A 22,739-nucleotide genomic window follows, 5' to 3' on the forward strand; every position below is an offset into this window, starting at 1 on the left:
AATTAAATAAGCAGTTGAGGTAGTTATAAAGGAACTACCGGCAGTAATTGAAGTAGTTTCGAACAAAATGTAATATATAATCAAACAATCATTTAAGAAGAAATTGTATGAACACTGCTCCTGAAGAATATTGCGGGAAATTAATTTATATCATCTCCTTTAAACCATGGTATTTTTCTTGTTTTTTTTTCACAAAACTTTGGGCTGTTGCTTTTATGTTTTTTTAAAGTTTATGAGTAATTTTGTGTACATATTACAAAGTTACAGATAATTAATTAAATTCGACTTATTTTATTTAAGAAGTACTACAATGTATGTTTATTTTATTTTTATGATTTTAGACGGAAACGATCAGCCCATAGAATATGTGGAAATCGATGGTATGTTATTTTTAACCTTTCGTAAATAGTTTGGCTTAAGAATATAAATCCGAATCACAAAATAATGAGCATGATCGAACGGATTACCCGACAAAATAATCATGGAAAAATCCAGCTGACAAATCACGATGAGTGACTTGGTCGGAACAATTATTATATAAAGTAAACGATACAAAAATGGCGACATGCTTTGCTAACTGGTCGCATCTTAACTTTTCAAAATTCGGATATGTAATAAATACATTTATAATCATTAGTTTTAATGTCTGTTGTGTAGGCGTTAAGCATAAGGGTCTTACAGATCGTTCGAGCGCCATATCATAATTGCCTGAATCATATGAACCAGCCTTAAAGATAACATTTAAAATAATATACCTTCTAGCGAACATTTTCTCAAAACAATCAAAAAACATTTTTAGTTACAAAGGACATCAAAACCGAAGTGACGTTGGTCGGGAAAGAATTTGATGTAGATTTCCTCAACATGTCATCTGACAAGTCCATGAAAGCCGCTGCCGAGCTTGAGAAAATGGTAAGAAACCAACAATTTTGCAGAGAAGAATGGGTGGCGGAAAAACATGGAATGCATGTTAGGGTTCTCAAAAAGATGATCGATGCAAAATGGAAGTTGTATGGTTGTGTATCTGAAAATCGGGTTAGAAATAACATAATTTATTATTATGTTAGGTGCAGAGTGCGAACTTGTTTAATGGTACTTAAAGGTCTGATAAAGAAAGAAAAGGCCAGCCAAAGAGAAGCTGAAAGAATAGAGTCATAAACACTGATATGAAGAACCACGAATAAAATCAAAACAACCGAAATGCGTTCTACAATACACTGAAACAATACAAATCGATGTTTATTCCGAATAAGAATTGCGACTAAAATCAAATAGAATATTCAGAATAAACTATAAAAAGGAATGGGTAAATATGTACCGCTATGACAGTCTTGAATTAATTAATACCGCAGAGATATAAAACGCAATCGTTGTTATATTAACTATTAACAAGTAGGTAGAAACTTGTTGTTATTTGCAAGACGATAAGAAGATATCTTCTCAATTATGTAAACCAGAAGCAGAAAGTACCTAATAAATGTCTAGCTTATGTTGGAAGACAGATTTCTTTTAGATATTCCATACGACACTACAAATCTTAAGAACAAGTTCGATACGCCAGCTTGTGATTGATTGTCAAATTGGGATGTGACTTTGTCTTATAATCAATTGAAATACAGTCGCAAATTCAGTTTACTCATTTAAATTAAATCCCCGAAACATTAACCATGCTGAAACATGAATTATTTACTGAAAATACTTAGGGACCACTTGTAATGCAAGCGTTTCTTAGGAATCCGTGCGTCATTAACTTGCTTTCAACGGTCACAGTTACTGTGTTCCTTTATCCCATGCAATTCTATTACTACATTAATAAAACTTTATCATCCTAATGCTTTATGAAACAATACACATGTAAGTTTGTTTTTGAAAAGCGCACCATAGTATACAGATTATAGATATGGGTTTGAAAGTATACAAAAATTTTTTAATCCTTGTGAGTCGCATTGTGCAATATCTCTACCATTGTACTCATTATGATGACATCATAAGTGTTCATTTAGTATGTATCGATCATTTTCATTACAATCCTTGTTGTTGCAATCGCTAATGTATACACAACATTTCAACATTACATGGTCATTATACTAGGACAATATAATAATTAATAACATAAAACTTGGTTATATCCATATTTAAACAGTTCAAAGTCATGACATGCAACATCGAAAGTATATTAAAAACAAGTTGTGCATGTGCTTTATTGTTGAAATAACGTATGCACTTAACATTCCCGTATCAAAATATACAACATCATTATTTTCAGTATGATGAAAAGTTCACCAACAGTGAGTATAAGGACATATATGTTGGAACCACCGTCCTTGGATTTCGGTAAGTAAAGTCGTCTATTAGTCCAATAATAGTACTTCAACAATTTTAGAAAAGTTTTATTTGCTCTTTATGTGCTTTATCAAGGATTATCAACATTTTCTCGTCGTAAACATGCTCGTTATACAATTCTGTGTGTGTGATTCTGTGTAGTGAAGTAATATCAAATATATTATCTCGTTCAAAACTTTTGAATGCAAAATATCTTGTTTTAAATATTGACCAATTTCAGAAACGGAAGTTTGATTGGCGAGGTCAAATCGGAATTCAAAATGAAGGTCAAAATCGAAAAGAAGAAACCGGCGGATACAACGTCTGAAACCACAACACAAGCTACAATCGAAATGAGCGCCGAAGACCTGGGGCTTAAAATGGAAGTTGTAATGAGTATTATCGAGAAGATACCAGGCATAAAGCCCAACGCATTTTCAGGTACACACACATCGCCTCTCAATAGTCTGCTTTCTTCTTAGTAACATCACTTATTAAAATATAAAAAAATCCGATGATATATTGATGGGATTGTTTAGCTGGACGATGCAGATATTATTATACCGACCAATCCCATTCTGTATCAGTCAAAACATAACGGCAGTATACCCGGAGTTATAATATCGCATATTCGAAACATCTCACCAATGGTAAATGTGTCAAATAAGAGTAGAATGAACATAATCATAACACGCTAATTTAGTTTAAAACTTGTAAATATAATTACTCACGTATAAAATGACACTAATTCACTTTAAGTTCGAATTTTCAATCACATATTTTTTAAAGGTTAAACCTGTCTTGACGCTCATTTTAATTGATATGATGAAAAGACCCAATACGTCCTTGACAGTCATTCAAATGGATACATTTTACACTTAGTTTTGAACTATTATATTTATTTTAGAGGTAGACGAGTGTGGCTCCAGCCCGTGTAAGAATTCCGGCACATGTGAAGACCGCATCAATCGATATGTGTGCCTTTGTCCTCCTGGCTATTCTGGGATCAACTGTGAAACAGGTTTGCACACTTTCTCAAATACACGGACACAAACACACCTAGAGGCCGGTGCTTCAAATCTAATAAACCAAATCAGTAGAATTGTTACTTCTCTTTAAACTAACTTATTTTAAATGTATATCGTGCCTAGGAAAATATAGTATACTTGATTATGGATTTTGATCAAGTGTTTGCTTATTAACGGTAGAAACATCGTCAAAAAATCAAGAATGATGCAACTTACTACATCATGAATTACAATGCAGTATGCGTTTCTTTGTATTATCTCGGATGTTGGAATTAGACGTTCATTTTGAGTAATGCAAATCAACTCGTCGCCATTCGCAGTTTTTTATTTAATATCATCGAAAACAAGCGAAACTAATCAAATAGCTTAATGCTAACAGTTTGTGTTTAATTGCTTGTACTCTAGACATCGACGAGTGTGACAGTTTCCCGTGCATGCTCGAAGGTATCTGCAAGGACTCGGTGAACAACTACACTTGTACGTGTCAGCGCGGTACAACCGGCAGGAACTGCGAAATAAGTAAGCTAATATAGTTATATTATATCTTTTTACAAGTAATAGTATTAAAATAATATAGACATTTTTAATTGCAACTCCATCTAAAAAGGTTCTGTATTTATTCTAAATGGCCATATTCCAAACCAAAAACCACAGCACAGCATAAGAACCATATAACATACATCAATAAAATTAGGTACAGCTGACCATCAAACAGAAGGGCAATATAATAAAATATAACCCGGGCCAAAAGCAATATATATCATACGGCGATTGGTCTAGTTGTATAATACTGGTCTAGAATCGGAAGGTCCCTGGTTCGAATCCCGCTAAGGGCACTGAACTTTCCTACCAAAGCATTAATATCACGCTTGCTCCTCTTCATCCAGGTGTATAAATATGTACATGTGTGGGAAATAAGCCAGTATGCCTTAGCTGCATACTGCGTCGAATGCAAACGGACGACTTATAAACCGATTATCGCCGGCGAGAGGATGTCGAAGTCGGATACAGACGAATATAGTATCATAATCAGAATTAAAACCCATGTCTTTACCTTTACATTACTCCATTATTGTACATACATTCTGTGTATGATTTTTTTTCCAGCAAGCCACAACTGTTGTTGGCTCAAATTCTGTGCTACATAAGTGTTGTCATCCTATAATATTTTTGGAAAGCAACATGTTTTATAGTGAAACATGGATGTAACAATTGTGGCATAAACATGGTGTCCGTTTACGCTGAAATCTTAAACAAATAGGTTAGTTACGTGAGCTTAATAGTTTTTGTATATTTTTTACTACACTCGATTTATTACCCTTTTTAAAAAAGATATACAATTACATGCATAAATGTTTCTTATCTCTATTCAACATTATTTCTGTGGTTAATTTTATTGCGATAATTTATTTAAAATAAATATTATTAAAAAAGATTTGAAACCCCAACCTGGAGTACCAATGCATATCTAGGGCGGTCACACCAATCAGATTGGTCCACGCAAGCAACGTTTTCGTTTAAGCCTGAACGTGCGTAACTTGCTTTTTATGCCCCCGGAACGAATGATCGGAGGTATATTGTTTTTCGCCTGTCTGTCTGTGTGTCTGTCAGTCTGTCGGTAAGTGTGTATGTCACTAAACTTTAACCTTGGTCATAACTTTTGCAATATTGAAGATAGCAACTTGATATTCGGCATGCATGTGCATCTCATGGAGCTGAACATTTTGAGTGGTGAAAGGTCAAGGTCATCCTTCAAGGTCAAAGGTCGAATATATATGGCTTCAAAGCGGCGCAGTAGGGGGCATTATGTTTCTGACAAACACATCTCTTGTTTGTTTATTATCTTACTTTATTTTTTAAATATTCTGCATTTTTTTCAATGGGATAGTGCTTGCTATTTTTAGATATCGACGACTGTACACCCTATCCATGTGTTCATGGCACGTGCAATGATGAACTGAATGGGTACACATGCACCTGTCATCGTGGGTACACTGACAAGAACTGCACAACTGGTGAGAAAGATGTTGATACTAAAATATGCATTCATTCACATAAGTGAGCCTTTCTGCCAATTTAAGTAAACTTGACCATACATGGTTAACTTTGTTCCTGACTTCATGAATACATGCTAAAGGCGCGTTAACAAGTGTTAATTTCTAGAAAGACAAAATTCTTAGAAAGATACAAGTGACACCTGTTGCACCTTTGTTTAGATATTGATGACTGCGATTCCAAGCCCTGTGTGCATGGCAACTGTACTGACCAAGTAGCAGGCTACACATGCAAATGTGAAACAGGATACACCGATAGTATTTGTCAAACAGGTTAGAACAATAGTTTGTACCTTATACACTGAAAACGTTTTATACATTCGAATAATATTGTTTGTGCTTATTTGTACTAGAACATCTGTATTGTCTAATTTTGAACTTTTCTTTTAAATCATTTAAAATAAATAGCAACTGTAATTGCTCAAAATACAATTAAAGTTGTGCTGATTTCTGCCCCCTTCGAATACTGGTGACTGAACACGTCATGTTTTCAGCGTAGCTGTGGAAACCAGATTTTTACTATTATCAACAGCCAAAGGAATGTTCGATAATTTCGATAATTTATCGCTAGTAGAATCAATAATATTTTTTTAAGAGTGTATTGGTTTATTTGAGATAATTCCTCCAAAACTTTGGGAACGTATCTTTTTCAAATTTAATTTTAAAAAAACATTTGTTTTCACGTCATCTTTAATAAGTTCACTGCAAAAAAAGTACCAATCCACCCAACCAGTGCTCCGCTATCAGGAAATTTCGATAATCGATAGTGAACAAAGGTTTATAGTTGGGAATACTGGAGAAGCACGATATGCTATAGCCAATAAGTTCCCTAATTCCTGCAATACAAGTGTGTATAAAGAGTTCTTGTTACAGTAAATAAAAGATCGTAAGTTTATCTACACTAAGTTTGCATTGTCATATCCGTATTAGCTTGAGTTTTTTTTCCAGATATTGACGACTGCGCCTCCCGCCCCTGTATGCATGGTAACTGTACGGATAAAGTAGCAGGGTTTACATGCTCTTGCTACCCTGGATACTCCGGCACAACCTGCCAAACAGGTACATTATAGTACACTCATTAAGGCATTATTAACAAAAACAAATTTCAATTTTTAAGGAATTATATAGTTCTTTTAAACACATTTGCTCAAAAATAATACTTCTTTCAGACACAATCCAGGGACTAACTGGTATTCGGTCTATAATATATATGGACAAATGTAGAAAGTCCAGTCAACAATTAATGCTCCATTTCACACTCAGTCTAGTGAGCAGTCTTAGAAAATACAAATGTAGAAAGTCCATTCAAAAACTTATGCTCCATTTCACACTCAGTCTAGTAAGCAGTCTTAGAAAATATCTATGCATTATGTACACATACACTCGAATGTCCACTTTATAAATATTACATTTTGTTGTCCATATTCGTTCGGGATTCGTTTGCAATAGCAAAAACACACACAAAAAAACGTATATATTGATTGCAGACATTGACGACTGTGTCGGTGTTGTGTGCCAAAATGGAGGCACCTGTAGGGATATGGTCAATGGCTACATCTGCAGCTGTGAACATGGCTATGTGGGTCTAATGTGTGAAACTAGTAAGTACACACGGTAAAATCCGTCTCCCACAGGTTGTATTAGTCATGCTTATGACAAAGATACCGGATACCAAATTATCGCGTAATTTGACTATGAGAAATATTATCATACTGTTCTTGAACGCGCTTCATTCCTATGAGTTCCTTTTAGTAAAAATGATGACATATTTATTCGAAGTAAATAACTATAAATAAATCAAGTATCATATCAAACCAGCACATTAACATTTGTTATCTTTAGACAAAAACGATTGCAATTCAAGCGTCTGTCAGAACGGTGCCATTTGTGTCGATCTTGTGAATGACTATCGATGCAACTGTCCCGCTGGCTACATGGGGGACCACTGTGAAATTGGTATGTTTTGATTTGTTTTTGAAATGGTAAACTATGTCTTGATTTAATGTTAAATGTTTACAATGTTTACAATAATATAATATAATGTTCTAGAAAACACATTACCATTTTCAAAAACAGCATTGAATTTAATTCAGCGTTTAAAAAAATTTGATTTTTTTACACCTTATATTTTGGAACTTTTTACTGAAATTATTATTCAGCATTTTCCTTTTTATTTGCCACACAAAATAGAAAAAACTTTCAAGAATTGTAAAGGATTTCGGGAGCAAATATCAGTTAACAGTAACAAAAACACACTATTTTACTGTAGATTTTTACGAGTTCTTATTTCTAATCCGCGCGTGCAAAATACTGATAAATGACGTCGCGGCTCGGGTAACAAGCAGCTTCGTTGCACTATGCTGTAGCTCTTCATTATATCTCGGTATTGAAAATAACGATTCTTTAAAAATGAAAGACGATTTGGTATGCATTATCTATGAAAATAATTGAAAAAATCTAACAGATTAAATGAAACATATGTCATACTGTTTTGCATTAGAAAATACTTTGATATTTACACAATTAAATTGTCATTGTGTGTTAGTGCGGTAAAAGTCGTCCACAGGTCGATGCATCGGATGAAAATGGTTCGTGAAGTGTAAGAAATAGAAAACCATATTTTAGGCTAAATGACAAAATAGAAACCAGTCAGGCAATCCAAAACGGTAAACGGACTTTCGCCCACGGAATCACAATTGTATCTTAGGGTCCCTGTTAATTTTTTTTCTATATCCTTTATCATTTACCTTAGATATCAACGAGTGCTCTCCAAATCCATGTATCAATGGGGCCTCCTGCATTGATCAAGTGAACAACTACACCTGCTTGTGTAGCGCTGGTTTCACAGGACGTTACTGCGATTCAGGTATGCTACTATTGCACGATGATTGTACCAAATACAAGCTTCATAACAATGCTTCTCCATTAGAAAACCAATACAGTTTCCAAAAAAATAGCTATTGCATTTTGACAAAATGTACTACTGTACTATGCTCGGTAACATGTGCGAACAAAATACTGATGCCCCAAGACTGTCAATACTGGTTTAATATACATTGCAGATATCAACGAGTGCATGCCGAATCCATGCCATAATGTGTCCACATGCGTTGATCAGGTGAACAATTATACATGCGTCTGTAAAGCGGGTTTCACTGGACGTAACTGTGATACGGGTGAGCTAACTTTGTTTTAGGAATTCATATTATTTTAACTGCACTAAATACAGTTAACACGATTCTAAACAAGATTGATCGACAACGTAACACCTAAACATAAACCTGAAGGAACAAAGGTATTGCTGAATGGCAATAAAATTGAAATTTATCTACTGTTTAACCATACAAGGTAGTTATCACTGCTATCATAATCAAACAGTTTATAATTTTCTTGTAGGGTCTATTTCAGTTCAATAACTCATGCGTCTCTAAACACGTTAAATAGTATACGCTGTAAAATGAATTCAATATTTTTAACACAATTTTAAGCAGTACTGTTTGCATAAAATAGATATCTGTTGAATAACGGTCCTGTAAAAAAAACTATATCACAAGGACTTCAAAATATAACTAATTACAATACTTATTTTCCTCAGATATCAACGAGTGCTCCTTTAATCCATGCAACAATGGGGCCTCCTGCATTGATCAAGTAAACAACTTCACCTGCTTATGTAGAGCTGGTTTCACTGGACGTAACTGCGATACAGGTAAGATAACATTGCAAGATGATGGTAAAAAATGGATGCTTTTTAAAAGTGCTTCAACATTAGAAAACCAATAAAATTTCTTAAATATTGCAATGTTATTTTGAAAAAAGTAACAATTTGTTATGACCACCCACATGTACGAACAAAACACAGATTATTCAATCTAATTTTGAAAAAGTACCATTTTCTTATGCCCACCCATATGTTCGAACAAAATACTGATAAACAAAGACTATCAACATATTTTTTATGTATTCTAGATATCAACGAGTGCATGCCGAATCCATGCAAAAATGGGTCCACATGTGAAGACCAGGTGAACAATTATACATGCGTCTGTAAAGCGGGTTTTACTGGACGTTACTGCGATACAGGTGAGGCCCCATGGTGCAAGTAATGATCCCAATTTAAACAGTAAGTGAATACTATTGTAAACTCCTGTTGATGACAACATAGGCGTGAACGAAAACATATAAGAACAAAAGTACAGTTAGTGATCAGGACATTGAAAGTGGCTCGGATGTATAAACACTCATTTATGAGTTTTGTTAATCGATATAGATGGTAATATGCTTGTTTGGACCATTTTAGTGCTTAATATATTACCCGTCTCTGAAAACTGCCAATATCGTAGGCCGCAAAATAAATTCAATAATTATAACACAATGTGAGCTATATTGTTTGTATAAAATACATTTGGGATGAAATACGGCCCATTATAAAGGTATACCTAAATGACTACATCGTATACAAACGTTCAATACTAATTGATCCTATATATCAACGAGTGCTCTCCGAATATATACAACAATGGTGCCTCATGCGTTGATCATGTATTCTCGAAAACACCAACGAACAAAACCACTTATTATCAAAGAGTGTCAACACTGTTTACTATTTCATATATTCCTATGCATTCAAGATGTTAACGAGTGCATGCAAAATCCATGCAATAACGGGTCCACATGCGTTGATCAAGTAAACAATTACACGTGCGTCTGTAAAGCGGGTTTCACAGGACGTAACTGTGATACAGGTAAGCCACCATTGTTCAGGTTATACACAATTTGTATGCACTCAATAAAGTTTAAACTATTATAAACTTAAGTGGTCGACAACATAACCGTTAAACGAACGCATGAAGAAAGATAGGTATACTTAAGTAACTATGATATTGAAAATGGATCTAATTGTATTTCAATTCAAGCTATACTGTTATTGTTTTTTATTTTGTTGAATGACGGTGTATAATAGTATACCAGAATGACTACATAATAATTTCAATACTTTTTGTTCTCAGATATTCACGAGTGCTCTCTAAATCCATGCAACAATGGGGCCTCCTGCATTGATCAAGTAAACAACTACACCTGCTTGTGTATAGCTGGTTTCACTGGACGTAACTGCGATTCAGGTAAGATAACATTGCAGGATGATTGTAAGAAATTGATGCTTTTTAACAATGCTTAACCATTTTAAAATTAATAAAGTATCTTTATAATGGCCGTTGAATTATAAAAAAAATACTTACGTGGAATGCATTACCACACGAAAGAAGAAATCCACTTATAATCACATATTTTGAACACTGTTTAAATATAAATTATAGATATCAACGAGTGCATGCCGAATCCATGCAATAATGGATCCACATGCGTGGACCAGGTGAACAATTATACATGCGTATGTAAAGCGGGGTTCACTGGACGTAACTGTGATACAGGTGAGCTACCATTTTACAAGAAATAAACACCTTCTTTTGCAATGAATAAAGCTGAAACTATTATAAACTTAAGTGGTCGCCCACATAACCGTTAAACGAAATAATGTAGGAAGACATGTATAGTTAAGTGCCTATGATATTGAAAATGGAGTTAATATATTACAACTGAATATATTTAGGATTACTTTTTTAATCCATGTAGTTTGTTATTTGCTTGCATGGACTATTTAGTAATCGCTTTGTCTCTAAAAAATGTTAATATAATAAAATTCAAAATATATTAAATATTTATATGACAATTAAAGCTATTCTGTATTTCTAAAATAAATTAGTGTTGACTTACGGATCAGTATAAATGTATACCTGAATGACTACATAAAAGAAATAATGTCAATACTTTTTGGTCTCAGATATCCACGAGTGCTCTCCAAATCCATGCAACAATGGGGCCTCCTGCATTGATCAAGTAAACAACTATACATGCGTCTGTAAAGCGGGTTTCACTGGACGTAACTGTGATACAGGTGAGCTACTATTTTTCAAGTAAAAATCACTTTTTTATGCACTTTATAAAGCTAAAACTATTATAAACTTAAGTGTTCTACAACATAACCGGTAAACAAAAGCATGAAGGAAGACAAGTATAGTAAAGTAACTATGATATTAAAATAGATCTAATTATGGATGGTAACGAATATACCGAATACTGGTTAAGTATCTGGATAGATAAAGAGGATCCGAATGCTAAAAGAAACGATGTTACCCTTTATGTTATGCACGTTACGCTCCTTATTGTATAATTCGACGTTAATTTGTTCATCAGACATCATTGACACACTATCATACATCCGTAAATTGGTTGTTACTCAATGGGTGCCCATTGCAAGATGATTTGTAAGAAATTGATGCCATATAACAATACTTAACGATGTGAAAATCAATAAAGTCTCTATTTATCATGCCCGTTGAATTATGACAAAAAGGACTTATATACATGTAGTATGCATGACCACACGAACGGAGAAAACCACTGATAACCACTAACTTTGAACACTGTTTAAATATACATTATAGATAACAACGAGTGCATGCCGAATCCATGCAATAATGGGTCCACATGCGTTGATCAGGTGAACAATTATACATGCGTCTGTAAAGCGGGTTTCACTGGACGTAACTGTGATACAGGTGAGCTACTATTTTTCAAGTAATAAACACTTTTGTATGCACTTAATTAAGCTAAAACTATCATAAACTTAAGTGTTCTACAACATAGCCGGGAAATGGAAGCATGAAGGAAAGCAGGTATAGTAAAGTAACTATGATATTAAAATAGATCTAATTATGGATGGTAACGAATATCCGGATATCCGGATACCGAATACTGGTTAAGTATCTGGATAGAGAAAGATGATCCAAATGCTAAAATAAACGATGTTACCCATTTTGTTATGCACGTTACGCTCCTTATCGTATATTTCGACGTTAATCTGTTCACCAGACATCGTTGACACACTATCATACATCCGTAAATTGGTTGTTACTCAACGGGTGCCAATTGCAAGATGATTTGTAAGAAATTGATGCCATATAACAATACTTAACGATGTGAAAATCAATAAAGTCTCCTTATCATGACCATTGAATTATGACAAAAAGTACTTATATAGTATGCATAACAACACGAACGAAGAAATCCACTTATAATCACATAATTATTTTGAACACTGTTTAAATAAACATTATAGATATCAACGAGTGCATGCCGAATCCATGCAATAATGGGTCCACATGCGTTGACCAGGTGAACAATTATACATGCGTCTGTAAAGCGGGTTTTATTGGACGAAACTGTGAAACAGGTGAGCTACAAATTTCACAACGATTATAAACTATTGTTAATATGCTTCAACATTACCTCCAACTAGCTTTTTTTTATAACTTTACTTCTTACTTTTTAAATACGTATACACAACAGAAGTTTACTTTTATGAGTAAAGAAAGTGAACATACCTTTAACTAATCTTAGTTTTAACAAAGTCTGCTATACAAAGCCATGTCGATAATAAATTCATTTGCATTTATTAAGTTAACAACTTCGTCAGTTTCTATTAAGATGGGTTCACAGGATTTTACCGTCATATACATGTGCGTCTTAATATTGAAATGCAGATTGTAAGGTTAAGACATTTTATAGTATTGCAAGTTTTAAAACATAAACGTTTAATGAATAACTTCTATTTTACCGTGTTGGTTACACATTATCTATGAGATCAATAATAATCGACCCTAGGTATCAACGAGTGCTCTCCAAATCCATGCAAGAATGGGTCCACGTGCGTTGATCAAGTGAACGACTACAATTGCCTGTGTAGAGCTGGTTATACTGGTCGTAACTGCGATACAGGTAAGGTCGTTTTAAAATGCATAACCATACTCAAGTATTTCGTGACAATTATAACTGTGATAAACATATAATTCTTTGAGCGGATTCTATGTATTAATGTGGTGACTGCTTTAGTACAATAACTTTTTTTGTTTCTAATGCAAATAAAACGTGTATATATTATACAGCTAAATGTGTTATGTACAAAATTTAAAGAAGCAAACAACTATACATAAACTTTAATAAATTGAAAGTTAAAATGACATTATTTCTAATGACCGTTCAAGATGTTTATATATTTGTATGATATATATTAAGTATATGCTTTTTAGTGAAATATAGAATTAATTTTATTTGCAAAATAAAATACATTCAACATCAGTGATACATATAAGACCAGTGAAAAGAATAAGAAAAATCACACTATTTGTCCATGAGTAATACCTGTTTACCGGTGCGCGATAATTTTTTTATGCAAATATGTGTATAATATCCAAAACACGTCGTATTACTTTAAACATTATTCCATGGAAAAGAGGAATGCACACACTATCATTTATCTACGAGGGAGCACACATTATGGGTTATACTTATGAAAAACAAAAACACATGTTGACGCATCATTAATGAGGGCTTTCAACGTCATCAAACACGCATGTAATTAGACGTCATGATGTCTCATTTGCTAACATTCATTTAATTTAAGCATACAATTTATGGCAAATCTAAGGGTGATATGACTGTTAAACCACTTAATGGGACTTGTTAACATATTTTTATGTTTAAAAATTGTCATTAACTATACTTACGCAACAAAAACAGTACAATTTTATAAGTATTCGAAGCATTTTAAGATAAAAAAAATTGTTGCCAACCTCGGATTTTAGCCACAGGTGGTTAGCGTGTGGCTATGATATTAATAAGTGAAAACATCATTTTAAATGATAAATCATATTATAACGAAAAATATTCTTTTTTGAAAAAAAATTCACCATCAAATATATATATATATATATATATATATATATATATATATATATATATATATATATATATATATATATATATATATATATATATATATATATATATATATATATATATATATATATATAACAAGGTATTCAACTCGAAATCATCCGAAAACAGGGTGCATCGCTTTGAACAGCCATTACTTAATCAATTTTGGAGAGATGTTCATTTTTAAATTTAAGACTCTTGTTTTAACAATTGTCATTTGAAAAAACTTTAGAAAAAAGTGTACTTACCACTTAATACCATACTTGTGGTTTGATTACCATCTTTCCCTGCAAAGTTTGCTCATGTTTTCCTTAGATATCAATGAATGCTCAACGAGTCCATGCATGAATGGTTCCACATGCGTTGATCTAGTGAACGACTATTTCTGTGTCTGCGGGCCAGGCTCTACTGGAAAGAATTGTGATATTGGTAAACACAGTGTTGAATATATTGTACATATATCACGTGTTTCAATATTTATTATTTTTTAAAGATACTTATATCCTCATATTTTAATTAAAAAAATGGTTATGGAAGATACAGGAGAATACTCTTTGAATGGTAATTTATAAATAAGGAAACAGGTGAAGATGGTGTGAAACTTAAATTATTTATAACAATTATTTTAAATTGGCATCGTGTTGATGTTTTTTTTTTTGTATTCCGTTATTAGTAGACCCAAAATGAGGAATACTTTTATTTGTAAATTCAAAATGGGTCTATTTTATTAGAGTTCCGGTATAAAAATGGGTCACATTTCGGAAGTCTCAGTGGGACATCCCTACCCTATATTTTGGAAAAATACCCCCCCCCCCCCGGGCTTACACCTGACAGAATTGTGATAAGGATGAGCTCTTCATCGGCAGGGTTCAACTCTTTAACTGTATAAAACGGTGTTTCTGAGTCTTGGTACCGATTACCCAACGAGTTTTCCAATGTTTATAATGTTGTTGTTTTCGATTAAGATAGTGTAGTGTATATTGCGATGCATTTGGCAAAATAGTTTTATTTATATGCCAATCCCTTACATTTGCTTTCAAGGTTTGTCTTCAAACGAGTAAACACCGCTTAATAATTGTTCCAAACAACCAATTATTGAATAATTTTCACGTTAACAAAATTGTCATAAACTGGATTTATCCGCTAGCAACGTATAAATAAGTTTTAACGGAAAAGTATGCACTTAACAATTGGCAAAGAAAATCATAAACTATAAATTTATAATATTGGTCGGCTTTTCAAATATATTTTTACACAAATACTTGAAACATAACCTTATCAAAAGTACATGCATCTTTTTATATTAAAAGTTACAACGTGCATGATAACATGTTCTTAAATTGAATTAAGGTCATGATTAACAGCTTGTATGTGGTTTCTCTGTTCTGCTTTGGTATTAAAACTTGTGTTTTCATTGTTGGATATATTTGGCTACATTCTATGATTAAATACAGCCGACAAGATAAACAATTTTCGCGGATAATTTTGTTGTCAGTATGCTTTATTTGTTGGTCCTCGTTCTAATCAAACTGAAATTACATCTTTATCAAATTCTTAGCATAGGTATCGCAACGCACTCTAGTCTGTCTGTTTTACGCTTTGATAGATGACCGGCATATTGCAAAATGCAAGGACATTTGTCGCATGAAAATAACTACCTATCCTTGTTGGATGTGTCAGGTTAAGCCGCGTTCTTGTTAAAACCAATATTACTAGCACATGACATGTCTGTATCGTCCAATAACAATGATTACTTAACATCCGAACAGCATTCATTGTAGAACTAAATTATGACACGGTGGACTGTTAAAAGTGACATTCTCATGCAAACGGTCTAAACACGGTGACAGTATTCCTCGTTTTTTCTGCAAATATGTCTTTATTTAAGTTATAATAATAAGACATAAATCATTAGTGTCCGTTTAGTTTTTACATACTATTTAGTACATTCACAAACTGGAAATTGTCACAAGAGTTCAAACCGTTTAATATCTCAGATTTACATATAAGACATAACATGATTGTTTTTGATATGGTAGAATAATTTTGATGCGGGTTAAATTATGTTTGCTTAATATAATAATGCTTCCATTGCTTCAAAAATGTTTTCATTTAATGCTCCAGTCAACAGTCTAAAACCGAGCTATATGTTAAAGATAACGAATTGAAATGCATATTTCTAGACAAACATCTTATTTAATGTGATGATGGTCTATATTGCTATTTTCCAATCCAGCTTTGTCAACTACAACTTTAAGTACAGCAGAAACAACCAAAGCCTCTACAACAGCGTCACAAAACACATCGATCACTTGGAACCAAACAACTGGAACAACAACACCATCTAACACTTGGAACCAAACATCTGGCACAACAACACAATTAAACACTTGGAACCAAACGTCTGGAACAACAACACCATCAAACATTTGGAACCAAACATCTGGCACAACAACACCATTTAACACTTGGAACCAAACATCTGAGACTATAACACAATCAACCACTTGGAACCAAACGTATGGAACAACAACACCATCAAACACTTGGAACCTAACATCTGTCACAACAACACCATTAAACAATTGGAACCAAACATCTGGAACAACAACACCAACAACCACTCGGAACCAAACATCTGAAACAACAACACCAAGATACCCAGCAACAAACACCACATGGTTTCCAACAACTGAAACAGCACCACCAAGAACAACTACCTCTTCTGTTCCGACTTGCAACCGTATGTTCATTTATAGTATAGCAGTTATATGAACAGTCTCGGACAGACAATTATTGGTGATTTATCGACTGATATGCCTGATTATATTTGAAATTAGAATTAATATTTAAAAGTTTCTCAAATACTATACAAAGCATGGTTTATATTTAATTATTATAGTTTTGAAACCCATGTTTTCATTTACCAGTAATCGATTTGAAGCTTATTAGTTCGTAGTTGGCTCATAGAATTGTCCAATATGCTCTCTGTCAATGGTCGTCATATATAAGCATGTTAAAATGTTATTGTTGTGTGCATTTGTAGCAAACAGCACATACTTCATTACTGGAATGATGAATACTACGTGGAGCTCGACAATGGATGATACTAACTCGAGTCTCTACCACAATATGAGCACCATGTTGACAAATGAGGCAAGTTCTTGGTTTATGATCGCAATCAGTTCACATTTATGTATAAACATGTAAGCGGTATGCTTGATGATTCTTTTTCTTTCATACTAAATCTGCAAATCTCGTCATATGCAAACAAACTATTTATGGCAATGTAAGCAGTGATAGACAATTTTTTAGAAAGTTATGATGCAAACATAACATTTTTCCACCATTTCAAACAACAAAGAAAACATTATCATCATTATTCTTGATGTTATGAACAGTTTTATTTCTTTTAAACTATTAGAGCCTCGTAAACACTCACAATCAAAGAATATTCCGTACAATACTTCGAATGATAAAACACATATAATGTGCGACAATCTATTGCTTGTGAATAAAATTAACACACATATTGTGTGACAATATATTCCTTGTCAATTTCCCGCGATGATATTCGAACATTTGCAAGCGAACACGAGATTGGCTCTGGGCAGCGTCCGAAGACCGAAGACCAACTCGTGTTATTGGAAATCGATGAGGAAAACTCACAAGGAATATACGAATATAGTGTCAAACAAAAAATAACAACGAGCATTTGGTATCTCGTTTCATATTTAACCATACCACATCTATCGCTGAAATGCTGGCTATTGCTATACGTGACATCTGTTATTTATGGGTTAACGTTATTTTACGAAATATTTAACGAAATATTCGTTGACTTTGAGTGTTTATGGGGCTTTTAATATCGTTCAACGATCAAGATTTGTATCGACCTGATAAGTATAACTAAATATTTTTATTATAGTTTAAATTTTATTAAAAAAAAATAAATGAGTACAAATTCAGATTCAACTACAGGGACAAGCCTTTTTAGAGCATTTTGGCCTTTCCGTATGTCGATAACCAATTGCTAAACAGTGAAACACAAAACTATCGTACAAGACACGACACACACATACATAGCAAACACACAAACATGAATGTAACATAAAAATCCTAGTGAAAACATGGAAAGTTGTATGCCACATGTAACTTTGTATATTTTTTTTTTCTCGTAGATTTCAACACGATTGAGCAGTTTCGGAATGCCCGTGTGTGTCATGATGGTGAAATTGTAAGTGCACCTTCTTAATTTGTAATGTATTATTTATTTTGTTTAAATCAGTAGATACCATAATACTTGATTTGCTTTAAAAACTTATTTAGTGCTTTTTTGTTTGAATTGTTTGAATTTTGATCAGCGTAATGAAGAGTAGTCTTAATACTTTAGAAAAAAAATGTCGTCGGTCCGTTGTTTACTACAACATAGACTTTATTAGACAATATTTATCTGCATATTAATTGACAAAAAATAATTTCAACATGTCACACACTATAAATAGTATTACCAGTCCGTTATTTTACGAGTATATTATTGAAGTATTAACACAAAATGCCGTATTACTAAAGTATTAAACGGCTTTTTAAGCAGACGGGTAGAATTAAGCTTCCCAATAAATCGTTGGCCATTTAATATTTCTATTTTTTATAAGTAAAACATACTTATATAATTTCATTTGTTTGATAAAAATTCTTTGGTTCATTAGTGTAATTTGCATTAAAGTTTTGAGAAACCGAATTCTTGTGTGCAAATCCGGATTAATATTCACAGAATGCCAATTGGAAATCTTTCGTCTCCAATTTCTGCGACGTCGAGCGGTCCGAATATTACAGGCTTCCTCTCACAAGTGCAACTAGGTTCTGTCGAATACAGTGACCAGGCGATTCTTGGCATGCTGAATAATTTCTCAGACAGCTATATGTACTTTATGGACGTACAAAGCAAGTATTTGTTCTGCCGTATTTATTAGCTGTTACAAGGAAATAAGGGATAGTCGTCATTTGACATGACAATTGCCTTCATACATATACATACTAAAACGTATTTGTTGAAATTAAAACTAGACTGCTAAAAGTTCGCCGTGGCGTAATGGATAAGGTGTCCGCCTTGCGACTGGGAAGTCACGGGTTCCATCCCCACTCGGAGAGCGTTCTCTAGATCTTCCCCAAAGACACCTAGTACTAGTTATAGGCCCAGGAAACGGACTCGAGAGCGTTTCTATAAGCCTGCCAATCGAGCTCAAATAAATAGGTTGTACTAAACTAGACTGCTTACCACGCATCAATTATTTGTCGTCACTGTGTCAGTCGAACTTGTAAAAGATATCAGTTTCATAGAAACGATCTTTGAGTCATATGGCTGAACATAGACTCTACGCTGCAGTGCAGCAAGGTTTTCGTATTATATTTGTCAACGTGTTATTCGTCGTACTTTTAAATTCTTTGAAATGTGTGTTACTGGTACACACTTGGTAAGGTAAAGTAACAAAGACTTTATATAGATTCATCTGACAAATTATATTATTAATTATACATTGATCTACGCAATCTAGTAAATGTCTAACAGTATTTGGATCACCGTTCGGTTTGTATTAATATTTTCCCACATTTCTAAGATGCTTTATTTCGCATAATAAGTTTATCTTCATACATATGGTTTCATTAATAATGTTAGATATATATCGACATATATTTAAACGTAAAGTTAAGTTGTACACTTTTCTTACAAGTACACCCAGCTAAGAAACAATTCATTCCTGCTTTAATACTTCATATCTATATATCAAATGAGTATTAAACATGCGTAGTGCAACGGTAACCAAGCATTCCAAAGTACTGATTGTGACAATTTTAATGTTTAAGATCTGCTTTTGCATAAAATATTGTTTTGAGCGAAAACAGCTAAGCTAAACATTTTGTATGATTTTTGTGAATTTAATATACATAAGTTTCTTCATTTGCATTTTAGTAACCACACCTATGCCTACTACAGCGCCAAATATGTGTAAGTATCAATATACAAACACTATTTGTTTAAATAATTAATTGCAAAAAGTGTGGGTAACTGACAGGTATATATATATATATTATACATTGTATACATGTGTAACTTATGGATGTATTTTAGTGAGGTTACTAAATGTCCTACAAATAACATTAAATGATGCCGATTTTAAAAATATTTTCACAGCATGTGGAGGCCGATTTTATGGAAGTGGCAGCATTTTTTCTCCAAATTACCCATCAAACTATCCAAATAGCCAGACCTGTATTTACTACTTACAATCGAACGCCAGTTCGCGACTGTGCCTTCGTTTTGATGAATTTAATACAGAATCTGGGTACGACTATGTGTATGTACATGACGGCCCAAACACGAATTACACATCACTTGGAAGGTATACGGTGTTTTGTACCAGTAGTTTTAAAATAGTAGTTGGAAATAAAAGAAACGTTTTTTTAAATTTCTGAGCTACTTAATAGGTTTCGTTTAAAGCCCCGTAAACACTCAAAATCAAATAATATTTTGTTAAATATTTCGAAAAATAAAGTTAACACATAAAACTTCAGTGTTCCTTATAGCAATTGCCAAAATTTCAACACTAGATGTGGTCTGGTAACATTTTTCTCGTGCATATATATTCCATGTTAATTCCCCGCGGAGTTATCCGAACATATACGAGCGAACGCGATTCGGGCGTTGTATGAGAACTAACTACATCGTGCTTCCGACGTTGCTCGAAGCCAATCTCGCCCTCGCTTGTAAATGTTCGGATATCGGCGAGGGAAATTCATATGGAATATATTGTCACACAAAGAATAAAAACAAGCATTTTGTATCGCATTAAATCTATGTTTCCATACCAAATCTAGCGTTAAAATGTTGGCTATTTCTATAAGAAACACTGATTGTTTATAGAAAAACTTTATTTTACGAAATATTTTACGAAATATTCACTGATTTTGAGTGTTTATGGTGCTTTAAACTCATGTTAATGTGGTATCATTATTTGCCTATGATTGTGACAAATTGTGTATTGTACAGTTTGTTTTTATTACACTGCTTTTATTCTGTTGTTTTTGTTTTTGTTTTATTGGTTCTGGTAAATAATATAATTCAGGTCTAATAACATCACTTAAGAACATGTGCGTAGGTTTTTATATAAACTTTATACAATTGTGTTAATACAGTTCCGTTTAAACATATATCTTTTTAATTCAGTTTTTCCGGAAACATTAGTGCTTATTTTACAAGATGCTCTTCCGGCCGCTATTTGACGGTGTATTTCACTTCTGATGGAAGCGTCAGTGACACCGGATTCTTTGCACAATTCTTGTCTTCAAATGATACGTATACGAGTGAGTAATGTAATTATGTGTATGTTTTATTGCATGTTTACATCAATTTGTGCCTAAATGATGACCACTGCTAAAATCATGTTTAGTGTAATAACTTGTGTTCTGTATTGCACAAGTAGTTGTTCATTTGACATAAATAAAAGACGAGCGGATTGTAACAACAATTTCATTCCTCGTAAGGATTAAGTAGTTTCATTATTCCTATATTTGAACAATAACTATGTTATTCGAACTCTAGTACTAATTTCCAATACTTTATAACATATGTAAGCTCTGTTTATTGACACAAATATTAAAGTGTACGCGTAATAATTACGTCAATTGTGTTGCTTGTTTTACAACAACAATGCAAGTTCTAATAATACCAGACTCTATTAGTTGGTCGCGTACTTAATATATCCTAGTACAAAAGATTCATAGATATGTTAATTATGATTAATATAGCTGCATCAATAAAATTTTATTCAATTTTGTTTTTAGTAACAACACCTTTTCCCACCTTAACACCAAATGCATGTAAGTACTTGAAATAACACGTATATTTAGTTAAAATCCATTTATTGCATTTATGTCTAATTGGACGTGTACACATATATGTTATATTGTGTTTGAAATGCGGATGATGTATTAGTACTTTTTTATCCATTTAATGGTGTAAAAAACTTACACAGGTGCTGTTATCTGAGGCGTTCATGAAAATATACCATTTGCCTTACTCAAATGTATTTTAAAAAACTCAATAGTGTTGACAGTTAAATAATATACAAATAAATTTAATTTCTAATTTATATATTATAAATATTCTTTGTCAGAAACGTTGGTCTTGATTTCCGTTGAGTAGTACAACATATGTATGTCCAACAATATAAAATGCATGCCTTCATAAAAATGGAATACCATGTTGCTACATTCGAAAACGTAGATAGGTCTCTTCCTACATTAATATGTTACGATAATAATTTGATTACTCTTGTCTTATACGCACCTTTATGTTTACAGCATGTGGAGGTCGATATTATGGAAGTGGTCGAATATCTTCTCCAAACTACCCGTACAACTATACAAATAACCTGACATGCACATACTATTTGCAAGCAAACGCCGGCTTGCAAGTGTGTCTACGTTTTGATGTCTT

At 33.2% G+C, this 22,739-nt stretch overlaps 1 protein-coding gene across 1 annotated transcript; it reads left to right on the forward strand.

Annotated features, from left to right (window-relative positions):
- The first annotated feature begins 331 nt into the window (after positions 1-331).
- LOC127844845 (fibropellin-1-like) lies at positions 332-16,286 on the forward strand. Its single transcript, XM_052375367.1, has 22 exons — positions 332-380; positions 800-912; positions 2,267-2,334; positions 2,564-2,763; positions 3,230-3,343; positions 3,756-3,869; positions 5,255-5,365; positions 5,567-5,677; positions 6,353-6,463; positions 6,892-7,005; positions 7,247-7,360; positions 8,157-8,270; positions 8,467-8,580; positions 9,000-9,113; positions 9,374-9,487; positions 10,036-10,149; positions 10,414-10,527; positions 10,723-10,836; positions 11,247-11,360; positions 11,911-12,024; positions 13,130-13,243; positions 16,282-16,286. The coding sequence occupies exons 1-22, from the start codon at positions 332-334 to the stop codon at positions 16,284-16,286; spliced, it is 2,364 nt and encodes a 787-aa protein (XP_052231327.1).
- Positions 16,287-22,739: the final 6,453 nt, after the last annotated feature.

The sequence above is a fragment of the Dreissena polymorpha genome, chromosome 9, assembly GCF_020536995.1.
Source record: "Dreissena polymorpha isolate Duluth1 chromosome 9, UMN_Dpol_1.0, whole genome shotgun sequence".
Classification (NCBI taxonomy): domain Eukaryota; kingdom Metazoa; phylum Mollusca; class Bivalvia; order Myida; family Dreissenidae; genus Dreissena; species Dreissena polymorpha.

Excerpts from the sequence above, each read along its gene's own strand:
- LOC127844845 (XM_052375367.1), top strand. The coding sequence starts at position 332 with ATGATTTTAGACGGAAACGATCAGCCCATAGAATATGTGGAAATCGAT. Across the intron at positions 3,870-5,254 it reads CGGCAGGAACTGCGAAATAA|ATATCGACGACTGTACACCC; the intron begins GTAAGCTAATAT and ends TGCTATTTTTAG. Across the intron at positions 9,488-10,035 it reads TGGACGTTACTGCGATACAG|ATGTTAACGAGTGCATGCAA; the intron begins GTGAGGCCCCAT and ends TATGCATTCAAG.